Source organism: Pleurodeles waltl, chromosome 3_1 (assembly GCF_031143425.1).
Source record: "Pleurodeles waltl isolate 20211129_DDA chromosome 3_1, aPleWal1.hap1.20221129, whole genome shotgun sequence".
NCBI lineage: Eukaryota > Metazoa > Chordata > Amphibia > Caudata > Salamandridae > Pleurodeles > Pleurodeles waltl.
The window spans coordinates 1,912,363,067-1,912,388,467 of NC_090440.1; the positions used below are offsets into that span (position 1 = coordinate 1,912,363,067).

Genomic DNA, 25,401 nt, shown 5'->3' on the forward strand with positions numbered 1-25,401 from the left:
ATGCTAGTGGGTTATTACCGTGGTATCACAGAACTCTAAGGAAAATTTAAGCAAGGCATGAATTCAGATACAAAATGCTGAAATACTGATGCAAAAGGATTTCCAAACACTTCAATAAGTATTTAGGCAAGGTATGCACTTGTATAAAATGGTCACAAAAGTAAAGAAAAATCTAAGCACAGTGTGCATTGAACATTCTCATGCGTTTCCAGCACCAACTAAACTCTGCAAATGTATAGGTGTAGGAAATGCAGGAACCTTTGCACACTATAGGCAGGCCAATAACTATGCAAGACTAGTAGAGAGGATTCATTGTATCTACCCATAGATTAAAAAAAGTTGCATATTTCTTTATCGTTTCTTTAAGACTTCTGTTTTATTTATAGTGAGTATTTCATTAACTCTCCAGCGTGAATTATTACAACAAATAACACACGTATAGTAATTATTATCTGTGAGCAGCCGACGCGTGTTTGGCCCCTCAGCGGCTCGATAGCCTGGGGCTTTGTCAAGGCTCTACAAAAAAAAAAGATTCTCAGCAAATATTTTCACATTCATATGACTCTTTATAGTTTCCGGAATAACTCAATTAAAAGGCAATATTGAAATCATTGTCAGTAATATATCCTTATAACGTTCATCTGGTTACTGGGTAAAACCAGAGTAACAAATCCACCTCCGCATGCACCAAATCAAAGCTGCGCATAGCCTTTGGCTGTGCAGAGTGGGAATTTCACATGTGAATGGGTTGATCACCACTTCATGTTTCCTATGGGGGTCAGGAAACTTGTATTCTGACCCCTTAAGTGTTTTCCCCTTTTTTCCCTCTCCCCCGGACCAAGCAAGAAATAAAATGGACGTACAACGTTCATGTCAGGTTGCAGCCAGCCAATCAGACCCTTGCTTTTCCCTGGGATCGGCGGATCCCCTGGGAGTTTATCAGTGTCCCTAAATATCCTTTTCCTCTAATAACTCGAAACTAATGAACAGATTTACACCAAATTACAATAAAACATGTTTTCTGGACCAAGATCTAGGTTACTGCCAAATTTGGTGTAATTCCGTTCAGTGGTTCAGGCTGTATTCATGTCTAAATTCCCTATGAGAAACTACACAGGGAAAATTAGTTTTGGAACGTCTTCTTTTTCTCGGTGGCCGCTTGACGAATCACCCCAAACTATTTCAGATAACTATACCTACCCACTGGCTACCACAAGTATGCTATATAAATATTTATATACATAAATATATATGATTTTATTTTTTAATAATTTTGGGGAGAGACTCCCAACCCCCCTTTTTAATTACCCTATCACCCTATGCCCCTACCCACCCAAAAAACCCTAAAACACCCTTATCACCCTTTATCCCTACCAACCCCTAAACCCAAAAATACCTTTACCACCCAATTCCCTTGTCCACCCCTAAATCCCTAAACCCTTACCACCCAATTCCCTTACCCACCCCTTAACCCTAAATACTCTTACTACCCAATTACCTTTCACTAAAAATACCCTTACAACCCCAAACCCTTATCCACCGCTAAACCCCAAAACTACCCTTGTCACCCAATACCCCAACCCATTCCCAAAACCTAAAAATACCCTTACCATCCAATTCCCTAGAATTACCCTTACCACTCAATACCTTTACCCACCGCTAAACCCTAAAAATATCCTTACTCACCCCTAAGCCCTAAACACCCTTACTGCCCAATACCCTTCTCCACCCCTAAACCCTAAGAACATCCTTACCACCCAATACCCTTACCCAGCCCTAAAAATACCCTTACCGGTCCCTACACTGATTCCCAACCCTAAATCCTAAAATACCTTTACCACCCTATACATACCCCTAACCAACCCTAAACCCCTTCACAACCCTAAACCTAAACCCTTAAATGTGTTGTGTATGTATGATTACAGGGACGTTCTAGTTAGGTTGATGTTTTACCCATACAAAACCACAGAAATTCAGCAGTTATAGTCATACTTATAGACATACTTGTTTCAAGAAACTATAACTCGTGTCCTAAAGTTACTTAACGGCACAAGTTATAGTTTCTTCAGATAAGGATAACTATAACTGCTGAATTTCTACGGTTTTGCACGGTCAATACTTCAACCTAACTGTAACATCCCTGTTGGAAATGACCCTTTTTGCAGGGTTATCCCCAAACGTTTTGCCTTCTTCCTCCTATTTTTTCAGGTCTGTTTTTGCTGGTTTATTGTCTCTGCGCACTCTACCACTGCTAGTCAGTGCTAAAGTGCAACTGCTCCCTATAGAAATTGTACTGTTGATTGATTTATCCATGATTGGCATATTTGATTTACTTGTAAGTCCCTAGTAAAGTGCACTAGAGGTGCCCAGGGCCTGTAAATCAAATGCTACTAGTGGGCCTGCAGCACTGGTTGTGCCACCCACATAAGTAGCTCTGTAATCATGTCTCAGACCTGCCACTGCAGTGTCTGTCTGTGCAGTTTTGACTGTAACTTCGACTTGGCAAGAGTACCCACTTGCCAGGCCTAAACATTCCCTTTTCTTACATGTAAGGCACCCCTAAGGTAGGCCCTAGGTAGCCCCAAGGGCAGGGTGCCGTGTATGGTTAAGGTAGGACATATAGTAATGTGTTTTATATGTCCTGACAGTGAAATATTGCTAAATTGGTTTTTCACTGTTGCAAGGCCTGTCCCTCTCATAGGTTAACATGGGGGCTACCTTTAAATCTGATTAAAGTGTAGATTCCCTTTGGGAGCGGATGTACATGTGGAGTTTGGGGTCTCTGAGCTCACAATTTAAAAATACATCTTTTAGTAAAGTTGATTTTAAGATTGTGCGTTTTAAAATGCCACTTTTAGAAAGTAGGCATTTTCTTGCTTTTTCCATTCTGTGACTGCCTGTTTGTGGATTCCCTGTCTGGGTCAGTTTGACAGTTGGGCTGTTCACACCGCTCCTCTAGACAGTGACACAAAGGGGGGTGGGGTGTAGCCTGAATACCTTGATTAGCCATCTGTGCTGGAGGGGAGGAGTGGTCGCTCACACCTGAAAGGACTGTGCCTGCCCTCACACAATGCCGTCTCCGACCCCCTGGTGAGTGTCTGGGGCCTGGCCTGGACAAGGAAGGACCTTGCAAACTAGAGGAGAAACCATTGCGACGCCGCTGGCCTGCACCGTGACCTGCCGATGCCACACGGAGTTGCATTGCCCCTCTTCGCACCGTGACCCTGGTCTCCCCGACGAAGTCATCGGACGACTTAACTGAGCCGCTGCTCGCACCGCGACCTGTGGGCCCTGCACTCCGGCATCGCCTGCTCACACCGCAGCCTGGGCATCCCCAACGACGACGCTCCTGCTGACACCGGCGCCGCTGCCTCCACCGTGGCCTGTGGACACCGCTCATGAGGTACACGAAGCACAGTCCCGTCCCGCCGCCCCGGTCCACGGACGCCAGCACCATCGACTCCTGTGTCGTCACCAGGCATCCTGCCTGCACCGTGGCCTGGGGACACCGCTCGTGAGGGTCACAAATCACTGTCCCGTCCCACACCGCTGGCTTGGGCCTACTGACGACAGCGCTTCAGCAACGACGACCCCGCTACCTGCACCGTGACTTCACACTGCAGCCCTGGTTTCACCAACGCCGCTGGATGCCGTCACCGAGCCACTGCCTGTACCGTGACCTGTGGGCACCACAAGTCGCATCGCCCCACTTCGCACCGCAGCCCCGACGCCATCCACGCCGTTGCACCTGACTTCATAAGCCTGGAGTTCGATCTGCAACACGTGTGACCTCAAGGGCCCGACGAGTCCTGCACAGACTTCGGACCCGACACCGCGACGTCAGTGATGCCGCCATCCGTAGCTCACTTCGAGGATCACGACTGCCTGCAAATCCAAGGTACTGTTTTTGCGGGTCTTCCCGACACTGTAGCTGGCCCGCAACGCCGCAGCCGGCCTGAACTGTTGGTTTTGTTGATCACGACGCCGTGATAGCCCAGGTGGAGCTGTCGACTTCAAGGAACTGTAATTTGGAGTAAATCTTGCATAATTCATATTTTTCTCACTGTATGTTGGATTCTTATTGTGTTTGGTCTTGTTTTATATAGATAAATATTGGCTATTTTTCAAAAACTGGTGTGGTGTCCTTCTGTAGTATTTTCACTTATTACTGTGTGATATGTGCATATGCTTTACACATTGCTTCTGAGATAAGCCTGACTGCTTGTGCCAAGCAACCAAGGGGGTGAGCAGGGGTTATCTGAGCGGGTATCTCCCTTATCCTGACTAGAGTGAGGGTCCCTACTTGGATAGGGTGCAAACCAACTGCCAACTAGAGACCCCATTTCTAACAATCCCTGTAACCTTTGGTTTTATCAGTGAATTAGTATGTCTTTTTTAACATAAAGTAATATATAACTACTGTACATCAATACAACCACTGCCGCATTTGACCCTGCATAGCGGGGGTTGGCCGCAGCCAACCCCTCTACATGCACCCAACCCCAGGGCTACACACGGCCTTTGGCTGAGCGCAGCGGGGTTTCGTGTGTGATTGGGTAAATTGTTTTTGTAAGTCTGCTCTGGATCTGCTGATCCATCGTGGCTTACTCTGGGGGGTGGGGGGAGAGGGCAGAGGGGGTTGAGCTCTGCCTGGGGTAGATATGTGGATCGACCTAAAAAAATAATATATATTGGGAAATTATTTGCCCATGAAGGGTTCCTGAGGGACCCCACCTTGTGTCCTATGGGACGAGGATACCTCTATCCTGACCATTTATATGTTTTTACCCCTTTTATATTCCTTACCCAGCCCAAGTGAGAAAGAAAAGGGTGGCCACAACTTTTCTTTCAGGTTGCGGCCAGCCAATCAGGGCCTTGCTTTTGGTCCAGGATCCACGGATCCCCACGGGTGGATCCGCGAAGCATACGCAGATATCTATATGTTAATTCTTTCAATTGCTCCAAAACTACTGAACAGATCTACACCAAATAACAAAAGATTTTTCTAGACCAAGATCTTCCTTCTTGTCAAATTTGGTGTAAATCCATTCAGTGGTTCAGGCGGTAGTTTTGTGTTCAAGAACTGCAAAATCCCCATAGACATAACATGGGGGAAAAAGTGTTTTGGGACACCACCCTCCCTGCTTGCCAGAAAACCCCCAAACTTTCCAAACAGCAGCTAAACTAATTAGTGTACAACTTTTGAACAGTTTGTGACGATTCGTCAAACAGCACCAAAGTTATTAGTAGAACTAAAAATACACTGCGCCAAAGTTATTAGCACAACTAAAAATGCTTCTTCCCAAAACACGTTTTCCCCATGCATTTTTCCATGGGGATTTTCAACACAACTGCAGCCCTAACTGCTGGATGGATTTACACCACATTTGGCAGAATGGTAGCTCTTGATCCAGAAAGAACCCTTTTTAGGTTGTGCATAGCAGCAGGCAAAGGCTGCTCTTCTCGACATGTAATAATTTCTGTGGGATTTAGCCAAGCCCATCTCATGCCCATCACTTTCATTCGTTAAGGGGCCTGCCTTTCAAACATCCCTTGATGTCGCTGGTAAATGCTTAACGTTTGTCACACCTTGAGGCTGTTTTGTCACCACCTTGGAGAGACAGACCCTACTGCATGGATTATTTATGCACAATTGGGAAGGTACCTTAGTGTGGCACACTATTTTTTCTTTTGCATAGCCGTTTAGCTCATGGCAGTATGTTGTTTCTTTGTCTTCCTTGGTTTTGGGCATCTTGCTGTTTCTTTGCTATTTCTGCAGTTTTTTTTTGTTGCAGTTTTATGTAGCGGGAACTCAACACAAAGGTACTGGAGCACTTTATTTATTTTTGCAGTTTTATGTAGGGCCAAATCGATATAAAGGTATTACATTGCTTTACAAGAGCACCGGTTACATTACACAAGAACACATTCATTTTTTATAGCAAGGGGAGATTAAGTGATTTGCCCAGAATCACAGGATGTTGAGCCGGCGCTGAGACTCTAACTGTGTTCCCTAGCCCCAAAGTCAGCAGCTCTGGCCCTTAAGCCACATCCTCTCCACTAGGGTTCTTTGTCTGGTGCATGTTGGAGCAGTCTAGGAAAAACTAGTTTTTATTTTATATAGCGCTTGGTAATACAGGTTCATCCATTTCATAGCACTTTAAAGCAGGTGCCATTCTTAACACAATTGCTATAATTCATTTGATCAACCCTGCAGGAAAGAAGAGGAGAAAAAGCTACATCAGGATTATTATGTTTTTTTTTTCCTCTGCAGTTTTATGTAGCGTTAACTGGACACAGAGGCACTGGAGTGCTTTATTTATTTTGCAGTTTTCTATAGTGCAATGTCAATGCAAAGGTATTACAGTGCTTTACATGAGCACCAGTTACATTACACAAAAAAACATTCATTTTTGGAAGCAAGGGGATATTAGGTGATTTGCCCAGAATCACATGATGTTAAGCCGGGGTCGAGATTCGAAACGTGCCCCAGCTCCAAAGTCGGCAGCTCTGGAGCTTACGTCACATCCTATCCACTAGTGTTCCTTGTCTGGCGCGTTAGGGCAGTCTGTGAATAACCCTTTATTTTATATAATACTTGGTAATACGGGTTCTGTCATTTTATAGAGCTGCAAGGCAGGTAGCATTCTTAACAAGATCGCTACAATTCATTTGCATCGACCTTGCAGACAAGAAGAGGTCAAAAAGCTGTCAGGATTGTAATCTGTGACATTCGCGTTCTGTCAAGACCTCTGCAGTATTAACCAATTGACTTGAGAAGAGCTTAACACTAGGAGATAGCATGTGCTCTTGATAACCTCCAGAGAGCCACCAACCAAGAACACAGGTTAGTTCTAGGCAAGAAAATGGCGAAAAGTGATGTCTCCAAAATGGTGAAAAAGGAGTCGTGACTCCAGACCCAAGCACTTCACGGCCTCAAGCTCTAGCCTTTGGATGTAAATTGGGCCTCTTCAAATAGAGTTCAGTTAGAGCAAACTTGATACAAATGTATTACAGCGCTATACATGAGCACTGGTTAGGTTACACAAGAACACATTCATTTTCGGTAGCAAGGGAAGATTAAGTGATTTGCCCAGAATTACAGATGTTGAGTCAGTGCCAAGACTTGAATCGTGTTCCCAGGCTCCAAAGTCTGCAGCTCTGGCACTTACGCCACATCCTCTCCCCTAAGGTTCTTTGTTTGGTGTGTGTTGGGGTACTCTGGGAATAACTTGTTTTTTAAATATAGTGCTTGGTAATACAAGTTCTGCCATTTCATAGCACTGCAAAGCAGGTGACATTCTTAACAAAATCACTATAATTCATTTGCGGTTAAGTTGCCTCATCTGTTATTCTCTTTGTATACAGTCTATGTTTTTAAAAGTTAGGATGGTATTGCTAATGTAGCGGAATAATTCCTTTGAAAGTTTAACACACAGAAATATATGACTGCCCCCTTTTCTTTGCTCCTAATTCTTTTGACCCCCTCATTCTCAGGGATAAATGGCAGAAATATGCCGCTTTGTGCTTGCTTGGTGCTATAAAATTTTAGGTAAACACACTAGAAAGAGTTGCATCTCTAGGGTATCACAGTCAGTCTGTAGGAATGAGGTAAAAACACTCCCAACATGGCGGCCGTGTTGTGTCCTCTCTTCTTCTGTGACCGGCCTGGGAGTGCGTCTGTGGCACCTGGCATATACCCACTACACTCCAAACACACTAGGCAAAAAAGCATTTTTTTTTTTTTTTTTTTTACATTTTTGTCAAAAATCGCACAGATCTGCGAATCTGGCGAAAATTCAATTAAAAAAACACCAATGACAACAAGCACATTTTTTTTTTTTTTAATAGAGACCCTGGGTGGGCCAGGTCCCACGGGCATTTTCTTTTTTTTTTTACAAAAAGCAGGGGGGAGTATGGGGCACCCCTAAGGCTCTTTGGGACCCGGGGACCACCACCTCTCTGGGGGTTTATTTAAATATTGCAAAGGAGCAGCATGGACCCCCTTCCATGGGCTAAAATTAGCCCTGGGGATCACCACCTCCCTGGGGCTTTAATTAAGATATGAAGGGAAGCCATGCGCACCCCCTCATGGGGCCGATTGATGCCCCAGGGACCACCAACTGAGCTTACGCAAAAAAAAGAGGGGGGGGGGGGTGTGTGGACACCTCACCATGGGTTGCAAGATCCACATGGACCACCACCTCTCTGGTGCTTTCTTCCTTTTTTTGTTTTCCTTCCTGGAGCCAGTTATGGCCCTGGGGACCGCCATCCCCAGGGCCGGCTCCTCCTATATCCAGGGGGTGCCCACTCCCAGGACACAGCTGTTTGCTCTGACTCTTTGGGAGCTTTGACAGCTTTCGCCAAGTCAGAGCAAACACAAACTCTGCTCTCAGGAAGCAAGAACAGACAAACAGCTCTCGCTTGTTGGCAGTGGTGTTTTTGTCTGTTTCCCTGCTCCCATATCTGCAGGCGGGGAAACAGACTAAACCATTGATTTCACACAGAGAGAGCTGCATGTTTAGCAGCTCCCTGTGTATGAAAGTAATGCTGGCTCCAGCTGGAGGTGGGGAGCCGTCTGGGACTGAGGGGACATTCAGGCGCCACCCCACCTCCCCAATGCTTCTAACTGTGCCCTGAGACATGCCCAGACCCCAGAGGAAGGGGGCCCCGGGGCCAAAAATCGGCCTGAGGAGGAGGTTGCACAGTTCCCCTCCCTCACTGAATCAAGGCCAGGGCCTGTGAAATAGGGTACCAGGTGCCGAGATCGGTCCACCTCCCTTAAATAAAAACTGAAATCCTTCCTGGAGGTGAAGGCATCGTTGATCTATCTTCTGCGATAACACAAGGCATGAAAACTTCACACAGAAATGAGAATAACAGAAGAATAGTTGCAGACTAACTGGAGAGAAGCGTACACAAATATTACAAGGCTGCTCCGAGGTATCAGAGTGTTTCTAGGTCTGTCAGTCCATATGAGTATTGTTAGTCCGCACGGCTTGGGTGCTATATGCCAGTACAGCATTATTTATTTAAATGCCACAGACGGACCTGCAGCCATTTCTTTTTTTAAGTAAGAAACAACACCTGAAGCACAACACGAGGAACGGATGACCAGAGAGGGGACAATAAACAAACAGTTCATCTATGTTTGGTCTGTCCACCCCGGAAAGAAAAGGAAATGATAGATGGCAAGTGCCACCTAATTATGAGGTAGAAAAGAAGAGTGACAATGATGTCAAAGAATGGTAAGCAATGGGTGGATTCCACGCCCATTACTGAACACAAGAGTCTTTCAAGCAAGAGTGCACACACTAGAGCATGCTCACACAGGCTTGATCTAAAAATAGCACATTTAAGCAACACCAAAAGTGTGCGACTGCTATTAGTCACACTAAACTGTTGAACGCTGTGCCACCCTGCTGTTCTGAAGCACCTTTCATAAGTCACCATTCCTTATTTGAACCACACAACGCAGTTTATAGTTAATGTGAAACCACTACAAACCCACTGTCCCAAGAACAGTTAACTAGCAGACCTAAAATTAAACACAGAACATAACGGGGCAAATATAAAATAGTATGTAATCAATTGAAACTACATAAAAAACAAACAAGAATTTACAAAGCCAATAGCTCTGCCTTTCTTAATTAGATGTTATTAACTAAGAGTGCCTTTCTTAAAGCCCACAGACCATCTGAGTGCCAAGGTCATCTGGAGAATTAACTCTTAAACCGTCAGAGTTGTGGGAGAGTCCCCGGATAAAACGGTGGCCCTTCTGTAAATGTTTCCTTATAATGCATTTGCTCGACTATATGAACAATTTCCAAGGAAATTGTTGTTTAAAAAAAAAAAAGTGAACATTAGGTGTAATCTCATCGGCTGTCCAGGTTGCTCTTCTGATGGGTAACCAGTGAACCATATGCTGCTCACTGACTTGCAAGAAGTGGTACCTTTGCAAAGAAGGGATCAGGAACATTTCTGTTGCCAGGGGTTAGAGAAGTAGAGTCAAAAGGCGAACGAAGAGACGAAGAAAAGAAAAATACGAGAAAAACAAAAGGGATAACAAGAGTGTGGATGGAAGGTGGACGGAGGCAGAGGGAAGATCAAAGAGACCACGACATACAAAAAGGAGTAAAAGGGTGCGCTTTTAAGTAGAGAAAATGCTACATAGAGAAAGAGGAGAAAAATGCATTTTTTTTTTTTACTTATTTTTTTATTCAGCAATCGCACAGCATTCAAAAGAACAGGATGGTGTACATGCTAGCAACTTATAGATCACAACAGTGAAGTCCAGTACCGCCGTCTGTGAGATGGGAACATAAATGCAGTACGCCAGCAAGTCATGGAAGGGCCTTCTGACCTGGGTAGCACTGGAGGTATTACCAACCAGGCATGTTGTGTGCGATAGTATATTATTGGAGCAAGGTAAAAACCAAGTAATGCATTAAACAACGCAAAATAAAACTACAGATCAACAACTAATAGTAGTGGCAGCAACGAACCAGCGCATGTTTGTCCCCCCCAGGGCAGCCATCCATGTAGGGAGGGAGTTGGGGGTGCAGGGTGGTGAACCTGGCGGAATCCCAGGAGGCAGGCAAGTGCGCGGAGGGGGGCCAGAGAGACGGAGATTTGACGGCCCGAGGATGTAATAACCCCAGCCCTGTAAGAACTGCTGTGTCCATTCCTACCACTCAGAAGCACCAGTAGGTGCATGTATATGCCAGCCTCCAGGCATCCTCCGCCCACAAGAAAATATTTATATAGTTAGTCTCTCACTCTGTCACTCCAACACAGCACACAAATGAACTGACACATCATTCAGGTGTCATTGGAGGCATAACTGTCCACGTGGTCTCAGAGGTTACAGCCAAATTGATGCCATGTGGGTTCCCAGAGGACATAGCTGGCAGAAACTCCTAGGCCATCAGACCTTCCAACATAGCGCCGGTGCTGACCAGCTTTAACATGCGCTCCTCTACCACACCCCATTTTTGCAAGTCTGCCCTCCATCTGTCCAGCGTGGGGGTCTGGAACACATCCAGTGGATTGCTACACATGTGGCCAGCACCAGTCCCAACAATGCAAACATATGTTTCATCCACATTCCTTTTTTTTCTTTTTTTTTTGGAGGTTCACAACAATCCTAAGAAGCAGTGCTTGACCGAGGTTACTACTAGGACCAGAGTGACCACCCACAGTTCATACAAAACCTCGCCCCGTTAGGTCCACAGCATACAGCAGTCCAAGTCATATGGGGGAATGCTGCTTGGTCACACCGCAGTGGGGACAGGCTGGAGATCACTCCACATTAAAGCTATGTAGCCGCTGAGTTGTCAAGTAGGTGCGGTGCAGGTAGTGGAATTGTGTGAGCTTCAAGCAGGCGTTGCTTGCCATTCCGCAGACCTGAGCAAACGTTCGCTGCCATTCACTGTCCCAGAGGAATACCGGCAGGTCCACTGACCATCTTTCACGAATCCCTGTCACGTCATATGCAGGATATCATCCTTCTAGTTGAGCCCAGGTCGAGCAGTAGCTGTAAGATCTGAGACTCCATCGGTTCTGCTGGGAAACCAACCCATACTTCGCAGACCATGAGTGGGCTTCCTCAATGTAGGTAGTATGCCATTTAGATACAGGTCTCCAGGGCTGGAGCTCCCCCCATCATACCTCTGCATTAGGTCCATCACTGACTGTGTCTGTCAAAAACAAGGCAGCCACTGTAAGAGCAGCAGGCTGGCGTATGGTGTTTGCCGAAGCACTAGAGTAAATGCCTGTTCCCATACCTCCACAACCTGGGTGATGATAAAAGGGCAGTCGTCCAACACCCTTGAGTCGCTCATCAGACACCCAGGAAGTTCTGCCCCATCTGGCCAGCAGGGCCTTCTCACTATTCAGGCCTTCTGAGCAACATTGCACAGCTTACTGCAGTATTCCCATGAAGTAGTACAAGCCCAGGTCCAGTAGACCAAGGCCCACAGCTCCACGTCCAGTTTCAGCACCTCCAACTTCACCCTGCTCCGCCTACTGTTCCACATCAGAAAGACCAGCAGGCTGCTCAGCCTAACAAAAGTGGCTCTTGAAATGCGGCACATGGAATTCTGCAATACAGAGAGGCAGGCAGCGTGGGAGCAAGACCATCCTGCTCAGCTCCACTCTACCCATGAGGGAGAGAGAAAGGCGATTCCAGAAGAGGACTGAAGCCTTGAGACAAGTGATGACCGCACCCATGTTTAGATTATAGTTATCTTTAGCTGTGTGAGCCATCTGTTTGCCCAGATAGCAGGGGTAGTGGAAATGACTGCATTCTTAACTGAACTCTGTCACAGGGAGATCAGATGCATCCACCTGACCAAGCCTGCCAGCAGAAAGAGGACTGACTTCTGGCATTTAACGCGTAAGCCTGAGGGCTCTCTAAAGGCGGTCATAATCTCCAGTAACGTGACCACAGATCAATCTAGGTGCCTGACCTATATTAACAAGTAATTTGCCTAAAGGGAGACAACATGGATGTGACCCTGCCCCCACCATTATGCCCCACTGAGCCATAACGTGTTGTAACCTTATTACCAGGGATTCCACTGCCAAGGAAAAGAGGAGTGGGGACAGCGGGCAACCCTGCCTCGTACCTTGCTCTATGGGTATACAGTCTGAGACTACTGTAGCATTACAGACATGCCATTGATTAGGTGTAAAGCAGCTGGACCCACAAAAGCAAAACTGGGCCCAAACCCATCCTCCATAACACCTCCCAAAGGTAGTCCCTTCTGAAAGAGTCAAAGGCCTATTCATTATCCAGTGCCACCCTTCCGCCCTCAGGACTGTGCCCGCCACTGAGTGGAGCACATGAGAAAGCCTCCACAGATTCATCTACATACCTCTACTCGGCATAAAGCTACATTGGTCCTTGTGGAACAGATGGGTCACCACCCATCCCAGGCACTTCGCCTGGGGTCTTAGCCAGGACTTTAGTGTCAACTCTCAGCATAGACAGGGGACAGTAGGAACTGGAGTCCATGGGATTCTTTCCAGGTTTTGGGAGCATGACTATTTTGGCCTCCTGCATAGATCGTGGTAGGGAACCGGTATATCTGGATTCCTGAAGGGTCTCCCGCAAGAGGCCAGTGAACGTTTGATAATATTCTACAGAGCCTCGGTGGCGACCTAACCTTGCAATTTGGACACATATTGCTTGGTGGCCAGGGATCAGTCCCTCACTGCGGGCAGATCAGCCAAAACAGTGGCCTTGGAGCTCAGGGTGAAGATGCAGAGGCCAGTCTAGGTGCTGCAGTCTTGGCTACCCTCAGTCCAACATCCAATGAGACAGCATCTATCTTGAACTGCACTGCCATGCTGGATGCTTCTACAGCTGCCAGTATTTGTAGCCTACCTAGTAGGTTCCTGCGGTGCCCCCCTGTTCCCATGCAGCTCCTCACAAGGGTATCCTCTCTTGCAGACTCCCTAGGAGCGGTGAACTGGTCCATTTTGGTCTGTTGCACTCCTTTATACGGTCTGTCCTTCCCCCATGATATTGGTGCACCAAGCCGAGGAAGGTTGTGGGGCACAATGAGTTACCGTCTACTACTCCCCTGGGTGCTGTAGTGCAATCCTTGATGCCACTATGGCTCCCAACTCCAACAAGACCTCAAACAGGCATGCTTGTAACACAAGGGGGGTCCTTGACTGAAGGCCTACAGAGACAGGCCAGGCACCATGAATCTCTATTCACCCTGGTTCCCCGAGTAAACAGGTGCAGGAAGAAGACTCAAAAGTATCCCAGCACCTTCAAACTCAGTCCTTGACTGAAGGTCTACAGAGACAGGGCAGCACCCTGAAGCTCTATTCAGCTTGGTTTCTGGAGTAACCAGGTGCAGGAAGAAGACTCCAAAGTATCCCAGCGCCCTCCAACTCAGCCGGTACAACTATCCGTTGACTCCCAACCTGATCCCAGGTGCAGTCTGGCGAACCAAATGCATGGAGGGACTGACCAGCCGGTGTAGTTCCACCTCACAAGTAAAACAGGGTCAGCCAAGCAAGAGATGGGCCAGATCCTAGACGCCTGAGGGGTCACAAAGCACAATGGAAATCTCCAGAGCGGGGTCGAAGACAGGGAGCAGCACCACCGATCGATCTGCCACTGCTCCCTGACTGCAGGCCACTCAGTGTCACATGAGTCCGCAGGAAAGGAGAAAACTTATCCCTAGGAGGCGGAGTATGGGTGTCCGCATCGCCGGGTACTACCCACACAAGCCCCAAGTGTCTCTACCCAACTAAGGCACAAGGTCAGGTGAAGATCTACACAATATTATTAATGTCACTGCACTGCTGTGAAATCGCACACACTCCACAGTACCTGGTGGGTGTCCCCCAAGCCAAGCATACTCACTCGATGTTCCAGGCCGTGGCGAACCTGTGGACACTCACTATGACGTCAGCAGGCACTCCAAAAGGATTGCTCTCTTCCCCCTGGCCGGCCATCCAGGCCCGGACCAGTGGCATCACCTGCCCCCCCTCCCCCCTTCACAGGCCCCGGGTCCAGAGTCCCCAGGCTTCAGACCAGCGGGACCGAGACGCAGCACTGCGTCGCCAAGGGGCCACCACTGCATCATGATTCAGATGTGGGGGCGTCTCTCCATACCAGGCATCTCTTCTTTAACCACATAGGCGTGGGCAGACCCAGCTGTACAGGGAGCACACAAGGTAAAGAGGCTCTCCAGGAGATCAGGGGGGAGATCAGCATGCCCTCACACAGACTCCACCTCTGGACACCTGCTCTGCACCAATGTTCTTCATGCTGGAGTCCACTTGCTGGTCAGATTTCACAGGGGTCCCCTGCTGGGAAAACGAATTCCAGCCACAGGGCACCTTTGGAAGGTGTGGGGGTGGAGGGGTGCAGTCCCCACAAGATGGCAGGATCACTTCGGCTTGAATTAGCTGCAGGCCGCAGCCCCAGTCGCCACTACGAATCAAGCAGCCAGCCAGAATGGCAACATCCATTTTCCAGGGCCAAACATGTTCCTGGCACGTAGAACAAGGAGGGTAGGGAATGTTTTCAGACAGGTGGTGACAGGATGGGTAGGATTGACGGAGGAATGTGCTAAAGCTGGCCTCAGAGCTCTTAGAGCACATCCACCATATCCACCATCTTGGCCACGACCCTCTGGGAGGATATTGTTATATACAGTGGAGCAGGATGTTATTGAAAGAAGGGAGAACAATAAAGAAATAAAGTAGAAAGGTAACTTTTTCCATAAAAATATTTTCACAATCCTCACAGTAGGTGTCACCTTAGTGGAAGCCAAAAAGTGACTAGCAAGGAATTTAAACTCCATCACCCTCCGGAGCAGGTTTGAAATCACACACAAGCACAGCATGAAGAGTCAGCACTGATGGGCCCTGCAAAGAGTTGACAAAAGTACACGGCCTGAAGAGGTGGTATTGCTCGATGGTGGGAAGAGGCATTTCTTGGCAGCATAAGGAATGCTCATGACAGGCAATGTAAGAAGCAGAGACCAACTTTTTCACGGTATGCAAATCCTATACATAAAGGCCTCATATTTGAAATTCTCCAGAAAACGGTGCTTCAAATAAAAATGAAAGCCTTCATTATGGGAATCCTTATTCTAGCTATGCAAGAACTCCTCACTGGAATCCTCAGACCAGACAGACATCACAAAAAACAAAAATCATAGTTATCACAAACCGGACCACATTAAGCTAGAAGGAACGCTTTATGCCTTGTATAAAATAAGCAAGACGTGCTTGTTTCTGGCATCAGATGTGACTGGTGGATCACGAGTATGACTCTCAGCAAGGCCAACTCGAACTTTTAACCGGTCAGGGTGAATGGAGTAAGTTAGATAATAGTTACATCTTTTAATCACTGTGCTTTAAAATGGAAAAGCTCTGTAATTAAGCACTGCATAACAAGTTATCACACAGATTTCTCTTGGTCCAAAACTTTCAATAGTGACAGAGCTAGTGCATTAAGTATCTGATATTGCACCACTAGAAGGCAATATGCCTCACAACACCCGATACTGTGGTCTCCCAATTACCATATGAGATGGATAAGCACTCAAACAAAACAGTGCCACAAAGAACCAGGAATTTTAAATGGGGATTGGAAAAGAACGTGTCCAAAGGTTACAGCAGGCTGCTTCATCCTACAGATTAAGCGTGCTTAGCGATAAGAACAAGGGACGCCTTCTATTGCTTATTTAAATGGATCTACTGTTCCCTGCATCAGATGGATAAAAGATCAAGGTACAATCTGGACTGAACTCTTAATCTCCTCTGCTGGCCTAACGAGAAAGGTGCAGACATCTCTTTACTCTGCTTTACACTAAACACTACTTTCCAATAATAAATGTGACACTGAATGTCCGGTCTATAGTGGATTAACTTCATAACATGCTCTAAACAATGTGCATACTCACTTCCTCAGAGTACACATGCATTGTTACCGAAACTGTAACGTAAACCCCGGAGACCGTTTTTCCCATTTAGGACATGCACACCACAGCCTCAATTATGTCTCGCTTTTGTATATAGGGTGATGGTTCCAGTGTCTGTCCTTACAGTGGAGCCATTAACAAGGAACTCCGTGTAAGAGGGGACTGAGCCAACCAGTAGGAAAGCTTTCGGCCACACTTGTGTGTGGGACAGTCCCTATATTCTGCTGTCCAACAGAGGAAAATCACTGATCGGTATAGAGGACAGATGCTTTGAAGGCCTGAGCCCACAGCAGAAATTAGGCAGCCCAGTCTTCCACAGAGAAGCAGTTAAATCTTGGAGGGAGCAGTCCTTTTTACTCTACAGGGAAGCGAGTAAACCTCAAAGGGTGTGTAGTTAACTTTCCAGTCCTAACAAGAGCAAGTTCACCCATGGAACACACTAGCTGAATACTAACCCAAACCCCTAGTACAAACCCTTTCCGTAGGGAAAAGCGACCATACCACACAGACCAATCATGAAAGAAAATATCTTGTCGACCTTCAACGATAAACATAGCTTCTGAAAAAAGGAGACAGGCAGACCATTTAACCCAGAGGCACCCACTGGAAACAGCAGCCTCTAAGGAAAGAGGCCAAGCCCTGCATAGGCATTTACAGGTGAAAGAAGTCTACAACAAGGATAGAGCACATCAATTCATACAAGTATTTATCTCAAAGTCTGTCCCCGAGTAGGACTGTGTGCAGTATTGCTTGTATTCATGTGATCTCCTGCATCGAGCATCCAATACTGGGGGAGGGAGGTACATGCCTTCTAGTCAGTTGTAAAATACAGTGGTAGAGCAACAATGCTTGACAGGTATTTCTGGTTCAGCGTGGGTGCAACGGTAACGATTCACTTCCTTTTGGGTGCCTCTGACCAAGTCCTAGAAAGTATTGTGAAAATGCATTGTTACCCAAACGGTGGATAATAATTACAAGCACAACATGAGATGCTTTACGCCCTCCTTGTCTCACGGTCTGAAGTTCTTTGTCCTCTTTGAATTTTAATCTAAGATTCTTATTGTCCTTCACGCATGCCATGGTAAGCAAAGCCATCAGAGGGGTACCCACGGAAGATACCAACTTGTGAAAAACCTGCAATATTCGGTGTTTTGTTGCATGGATCAAGACAATGATTTCTGCGACTGTCCTCGTTTTATGAATCCCCTTATTGTTGAATTGCACCCGTGTGGGGTCAAGTGCTTCAAAGCGCTCTGAAGCAGTTGAAAGCCTGAACGTTGGCGCCTGTAATCAGGACTTTCCCACACACCCCTCTTAATTTGGAATCGGCCCTCTCTCCCCATTACATTTTCATCCCTCTAAGGTGAAACTGTCCTCCCCCGACCCCGCCCCTGCAACGGAGATTTCCTTTCCCCGCTCACGGTTTCACTTCTCCATAGTTTGTGCCGTGAAAGATTGATTTACCACTGCATGATTCAAGGGCTTCAAGAACTACCTCGCCACCTCATCACCACCAATGCCCCACCCCCAAGACAAACTACCCGGAACCCTCTTCAACCGCAATCCTAGCAAGAGAAGACCTCGCTCAGTTCTGACTAGAAGCACGTTTCCCTAGTTTACGGAGAACACTCATACAAACATGTCACAAATATACAAAAATCCCAAAAAAGGCAACCGAAAAATTCATCCAATGTGCACTAGGGGCTGGAAGAAAGGGGCTTGCATCGCTGGAGTTTACTGGCGAAAACAACATTATTACTGTGTTCCTCTAGAAGGCAAGAGAAAAGCGATGAATCACGAAGCCCGTGAGTAACTCCAGGCCCAAGAATCAGCAGGCCGCACCCAAGTCAGGGGCTGTTGCGTATGAGCGGGAACTCCCTGCACAAACGAAGTACGTCAGCAAAACGTATTAACTGTCAGAAAAAAAATAGTCTTACCTCTTCGACGCTCAGCGGCAGGAGAACTCGGCTGAAAAAAAGAAAAAAAAATCGGTGAGAACAGTCCAATCTCACGACACAACCATTCGCACAATCAGACACCACGGGGACATGTTTCTGACAGACGATGCCCCAGGATTCCAAATCAGCATATCAATGAACATGAACTCAAACTGCAGAACTTTCCAAACTTTTCCTACTAAGAACACCGATATCTGCTGTCAAACTTTAGAACTCCCAATACCGAGTGCTGCTCTCAAAGGTTACAGCTGTCAACATTGATAAACTTGTAAACTTCTCAACACAAACATCACGAACAGGAGAGGTGGGGGACGCTGCTCTCTGGACATTACACTGAAACGTCCCCCGGGTTATCTCCCCCTTCTTTCTGTGCTCCAGTCACAGAAAGACCATGGGAGAGCAGACTTCATTGCATCTTGTGAAGAACCTACTCATACACGGTTCATAAAACCTGGTATTTCTTTCCAACTGCAGCACACTTAATGCTCAGAAGGACCACGAGAGTAGCACCGTGCAGCTGTGAGAGACACCGCCATCTTTGGGACGAAAGTACAACGTGACCCACGAGAAAAAAAATCTCTTGAAGAATACTGAGGCAATGCCGTAAGGGAACTTTCGGTACGGTCCCATTATCCAGCTCTGCAAGTAATCGTGAAAGCACGGAGCCACAGATATGCCCGCCATTATCCCTGTGAGGATATCCAGTGAAGAAGATAAGGACCTCCAAGTATGCTCCATTAGCTATACCTGCATCAGCAAGGAACACATACCTCTTGGTGTGGCTCAATGCCAGCATTTGGTGACAATCATGAAGATGAAAGGCAGCTCTAACTATGCCTCTCTCTTTCTAGTCTTTTTGATAGTGACGAAATGGGGAGGTCTCCTCATATTCTTCTGTACAATTCTTTCGCGTAATGGAGGAGCTCTAGGTACTGCCCCAGCTTCTTCCTTGCACAACAGTGAAGACGAGAGGGAGCTTACACCCTTTCTTGCCCCCTGCATTTAGCTAACTATGATGTTAATACTTTCTTCTCTGTCCATTTCTGTGTCTGACACTGCTGAAGGAAAAAGAGTGCCACCAAATCCCAGGCATTCCCAGGGGCTAAACTGATGAAGGGAGCTCAGTGTAGAATATGTCCACTGGCATAAAACAACATAAGTCTCCTGTGACTCCAACACTGACAAATAAAACCATGTAAACAACTGACACAATGAGCTGTGACGATATAGAACTCTACATGAAACAATGTGTGACTGGGCTGGGAAGAGGAGCGAGGGAATTATGAATCTCAATAGACATCTCTCTATTAAAGCTGGGCTCCTAAACTAAGCTATGGGAACAGTGCAGTTAGAGATATTGGAGTACAATTTAAAAAAAAACAACAGTTAACAAAAGGACTATGGTCCAAGCTGCCTCGCTTTTAGCTTGGGAGAAGAAGGTGTGCCCAAAAACTCTACAAATAACTGGCAAGAGCCTGATCTGGATTCTTCCCCGTCCAATATGTCAGTTGCTTTCACTTTATTCCAACATCCTCCACTGACAGCTTTCTTCCCCAAACACACTTTCTACTCTCTGAAACAGTCCTGAGAGACTTCTTTCCCCACTTTCGCCTAACACCCCTTTACATGAGGCAGTCTTATTTGGAGACATACTAGCCCTCACATACTGAAGCTGTATTGTCCAAAGACTCCAATAGCACTGCTGTGAAAAATCGTGTCTAAGCTAGAGGACACGTCAAGGGGCTACAACTGCCGTTTCACAACACCAAACAAAAGGATACAGTGATTAAAAAACGTGCGTCCAAGCTTTCATAACAAGCCTTTCATGAATTTGCAGAAGACGTTTTGTTTGTGCTAGGACAAGGCGGACACAAAAGATATTAGGAGTCTGGTTGCAATAAATTAACTTTTATCCTTCGGCAGAATACAGTTGTGTAGGGACTTAAATCCTCGCATGGCTTGGGAAAGATGTGCTGCCCAGCCAGGTCGATTTTTCTAACCAGCCCTATATACTTTTCCCAGTCGACATGACAATCAATGAGTCCACTGAAGGTGCGTCATGATTTTGTGTGACTTTCCCGGTGAACAAGTACATTTTATTTGCACTAGGTGAAATGGATGCCAACAGGCTATCTCCATATACAAAAATGCCCCTTTTCCCAGAATATGCAGCAACACCTGTTGTAATATTTACTGAACCAAGACAAGTGAGCAGGATGGATGGTGCCCAATAAAGGCACAGTGCGCAAATCTGCACAAGATGGTAACTTCCTTGAGGGCTGCCTTTGTCCCCTGTGGTCATCATAAACTGAAGATACTTTGTTGACTGGGGCACATAACATCAGCGATGTAGTCAGCCTGGGGGTAATAGAGGATAATCACCACGCACCACCTTGCAAAACAATGTCCCCCTTTACTCCACTGAACCCCACCTGTCCCCCGTTTCTGTCTTGTATTAACCAATATCTAGTAACCAAGGAAACTGGCTAAAGCAGTGTAGCTCGAATCTGTTAGTAATACAAATGAACTCTACATTGACGGGTGAAAGATTTCGAAGTTTGAAAGAAACAGGCACTTTGGTTGGCTTTAGCTTTCCACCAGTGCTCCAACAGAATACAATATACTCTCTCTCTAGGTCAAGTACTTCAAACCGAGGCTCTGCACTTTAGTATAGAGGATTTTTATTTTTATTTTTTTTAAATCAGGGACAGGAGCCTGCTAGTCACTGCTAAGGGGTGGGAAGATGCTCTAGACTCTGAACCACCCTTGCTTCTGTGACCTAGGCAGGACATGACACCCACAAATCATAAAATGTATTTGAAAAGTACATACTCACCCAAGGGGGCATTTTGGTGCAGAATAACTGCGATTTATTGTAACCAAACTCAATGGTACTTTGGAGAAGGATAAAACTGTACTCTCTGGCTAAGAGACGGGACCTGACAGGAATGATTCCTTGCTGTCTGAAGAACTGAGGATCTGGGGCAACAGGAGCCAAGAAAACCAAGCACTACAGCTGACTACGCTCCCTAAAAAGAAACTGGAAATCATTTGAGGTGGAGGTTTCTGGAAGAAGAGACTGTAAGCCTTCACCGGCCCAGAATTCACGTGTGCTGAATTAGTCCGACTATCATCTGACGGCACAAAGTTTGTCTTAGGTCTGGTAACTCAGCCGTGCTATCTGCAGGGGTCGACTGAATTCTGTCTGAACCGTCTCTCTAGATCTTCTGGCTCTAGAGCTGTACAGTTTGAAGGGGCCTTTTGGACCTAGATCCTCACTCCAGGTCCCAGTGAAAACTAGCCACTACAATGGGTCCAGTAGAAGCATGATGTGCCGTGGGTAACCCTGATAACAGAAATGTTTGAGCTCTACATCGCCGCTTCAAGATAGGGAGCTCTGAAGTTGGATACTTCTGTAAGAGATCCTTTTGTGAGTTCAAGCTACGCTCCGTACCATTTGTACTTCAAAAATGAGAGGAGGCACTATGGATCTTAACTTTTCTCGAAAAAGAACAGTGTCTCTCTGAATATGTAGCATGCAGCATTAACCAAAAATGAGAATTGCTAACTGGACAGAACCACATGACCAATAACTTGGGTGGAGTATATTTCAGTTTGGGAATTGGGCTAGCATGATTTCCTGTAACTGGCTTGGTGTGAACTCAGCCATAAAGTCCTCAATCCACTAGGTGCAGAGCCTTGTAATGGAGGTTAGATGTGGCATATGTAAAGAGATACATTGTGTTTCTATGCCTGGCACCTCCACTACAATAACTGCATAAAAAGCAAACTGTAATATGACGTCACAAGCCATGAAGGGTTCAGAGAACACTTAGAGGACAAATGGCTCAATGTTAGGGAAATCTAACACCTAGCAGGAAAACCTATAAGGCACTCTAGAGAGAAGCAGGAAAGCGCTATAAGAAAAAGTTACTTACCTAAAGGAAACATGGTCTTTCTGGTGGATATTCTACCTACCTGCAGATTCCGCTCCTGTAAAATCATCCCAGGAGTACGAATGGATCCAGAAAGTTGAAAGCTTTTACATCACTCTTAGGGGCACCAGCCTGGTCTCAACATCAGAAGTGGCACCACATGACGTCATCATAGCCACATAGTGGTGCAGCGACGTCAGTTTCCAATCTATTTTTTTCTAAGGTTTCAAGACAAGGGCATACCGACATGGATAGAGTAGGTCAGTGCCAAAATATACTTATATGGAATTTTATGAACTTTCCCTATACCAATGCATTGAAGGGACAGGCAGACAGGTCGACAAGGGATTTGTAGGTAGATAGAGTATCCATCAGAAAGCTCTGTTACCGCAGGTAAGTAACTTTCTTCTGACAGATGCTCCTATCTGCAGATTCCTCACCCTTAGAGTAGGTTGCCAAGCAGTATTGTATGTAGAAGAGGGGTGAGGGGGTTGATGGACAGGTATATTATAAAATTCTGCAAGACAGATCCGGCAAAGTAATCGTCTCTAAGCGCCTCAGAATCCAGGCTGTAATGCTTGGCGAAGGTGTGCAGCGATGACCACATGGCTGCTTTGCATATGTCTGCATTTGGAACTCCTCTTGCAAGAGCAGAAGTGGTGATTTTAGCCCTGATGGAATGGCCTCTGATCCTTGCCAGAGGTTCCTTTTTTTGCCAAACCATTGCAGGTTTGACCTGGAATGGGTTGGTCTGCTTATGTACCAGTATGCCCTTCTTGGCCTCACAATACGCCACAAAAAGCTGGTCATCATATGCTCTTTGTGCGGTGTAGCTGACAGTCAGTCCAGTATCTAACTTATGTAAACACTCCTCCTCCTTCATGGGATGGGGTGGGGATACTAATATAGGAGGGTGATAGACTTGTCCAGGTGGAAGGGAGTGACCACCTCTGGCAGGAAAGCAGCCATGGTTCACATCACTAACTCACCTGGGGAAAATGTAGAGAAGGGAGGACAAAAACGCAGAGTGCGCAGCTCAGTTACCCTTCTGGCCGAAGTAATTGCTAATAAAAAGATTGTATTCAACATCAACATCCGGAAAGGACAACTATAAAGGGGCTCAAATGTTGTCACCATAAGAAAAGTTAACACTAGAATAAGGTTCAACTGGCGCACCACATAGGGAGTTGGAGGATTAAGAGTTGATAGCCTCTAAAAAAAATGCACAACGGGAGACTTAAAAAGGGACAACTAATCTAGCGGACACTGCTAAATATCCTTTGACAGTGCCAATAACAACCCCACTGAGCTAGAGATAATTCAAACTGAAGAACCTGAGACAACTTGGCCTGCCAGGGGGTCAAATCCTATTGTCTGCGCACCATGCAATGAACTTAGCGCATCTACCAGAGTAGACCAACTTTGTGGAGAGATGACACACTGTAATGATGACATCCATCACCTCATGTGGCAGCTCAAAAGAGCTCAGATGTCTCAGCTGAGTCACAAGCATGAAGGTGAATGTTCTGGAAAGTGGGATGCAGCACCATTCCCAACAATTAAGAGGAAAGATCGGGTCTGAATGGCAGCTTGAGAAGGGACGGAGGGAGAAATGCCAAAGGTAGGCCAAACTAGGCAATGAGAATGACTTGGGCCCGGTATAGCAAGTCCTCATCAGAACCCTTGAAATCAAGGGCTGGAGTTTAATGCAGCTGAAAGTTACAGCTCAACTAAAACACATCCCCCAATGATCCACTCAAAGGAAAGTGGAGGACACAAAACTGCTGCCACTGAACACTCTCCGACAAGGAAAATAAACTCCCCTGAGGTGTGCTCTACTGAGACAAGATGTTCTGGACTACCTCCGTAGAAGACGTCACACATGACTGGCAAGATAATACAGGCTCAGACTATCTGCTCCGACGTTCAGAGACCCTGCTAGGTGATTGTCAGGGAGCCAGATCCATTGGCAATGTGCCCAAGGTCACAGTCTCAACGCTTGTAGGTAAAGGAGGAGAGACTCTAGTTGTCCATCAAGATCTGGGCAGAATAACCCTGGATGGAGGGGACGAAGTCCTTCAGCACCAGCCAAACTGCCTGCACTTCTATCACGTTGATATGAAGAACATGCTCTTCTGGAGATCAGTGGCCCCGATCTCAAGATCCTCCAGGTGAGCTCATTACCAATAGGTAGAGGCATCCATCACTACTGTAGTCACGGTTGGAAGGGGACTGAAGCCCATCCTGCAGGTCAGGCTCACCTCATTCCCCCCCACCATACCACTTCTGCTGCAGCCTTGGGAAAAATCATGATAAAGTCCAACAGATCTCCCTCGTATTGGACACATGGACTGTAGAGGCACCACTGTAGAACCCTCAAGGGCCAACATGCATGTGTGACTAGGAGAATGCAAGAAGTGAGCGGATCTAGGAATCTTAGGACATTCAGGACTGGAGTTCGGTGCGTTGCTGGAAGGACGGGACAATTTCTTGTATTTCTTTAAGCCTCAGAGGTGGAAGAAAGGCAAGGAAAGGGGTGGTGTCCAGTACTGACGCTATGAACTGAAGGCGCTGGGAGGACCTCAGTTGTGATTTGGACTCTGTGATGGAAAAGCCTAGGTTGAACATTAGGGAAGCTACTACAGGAGCGTGGGATTTAATAACATATCCTGTAAAAAAAATCTACTTGTCCCTTTGATGCCATGTAGTGTGGTGATAAATTATGTCAGCAAGCTCATCATGTAAGAGCTCAGATAATAGCTGCGCAGATTATGCAAGGGCTAATACTACAATAGGGCTTGAATAATAGCAATTTCAAAGCCCTTCTATAGCAATTTCCTTATTTTGTCACCTTTCCGCAGAGCTACATACGGAGGCTGGAGGAAGCAATAAGCAATAGTTCAAGGGCTAGAATGCCTTTGAATCTTTGCAAACCTACTAACTTGCATGTTTTAAGGATTTTCATAAGCTCTTCCCTAATCCTTTCCCATACTGAGAAAGGTTGGAAATTTACTCCTGACAAGGGCAGAAGTATAAGTTCTTCCAGGGTTG

General features: G+C 46.3%; 1 protein-coding gene across 1 annotated transcript in view; it reads right to left on the bottom strand.

Annotated features, from left to right (window-relative positions):
* PITPNA (phosphatidylinositol transfer protein alpha) overlaps positions 1–25,401 on the bottom strand; it is a 176,785-nt gene that overhangs the window by 137,026 nt on the left and 14,358 nt on the right. Inside the window, exon 2 of the mRNA XM_069226109.1 lies at positions 18,395–18,425. Coding sequence (XP_069082210.1) covers positions 18,395–18,425 — 31 coding nt within the window. The remainder of the gene's footprint in view (positions 1–18,394; positions 18,426–25,401) is intronic.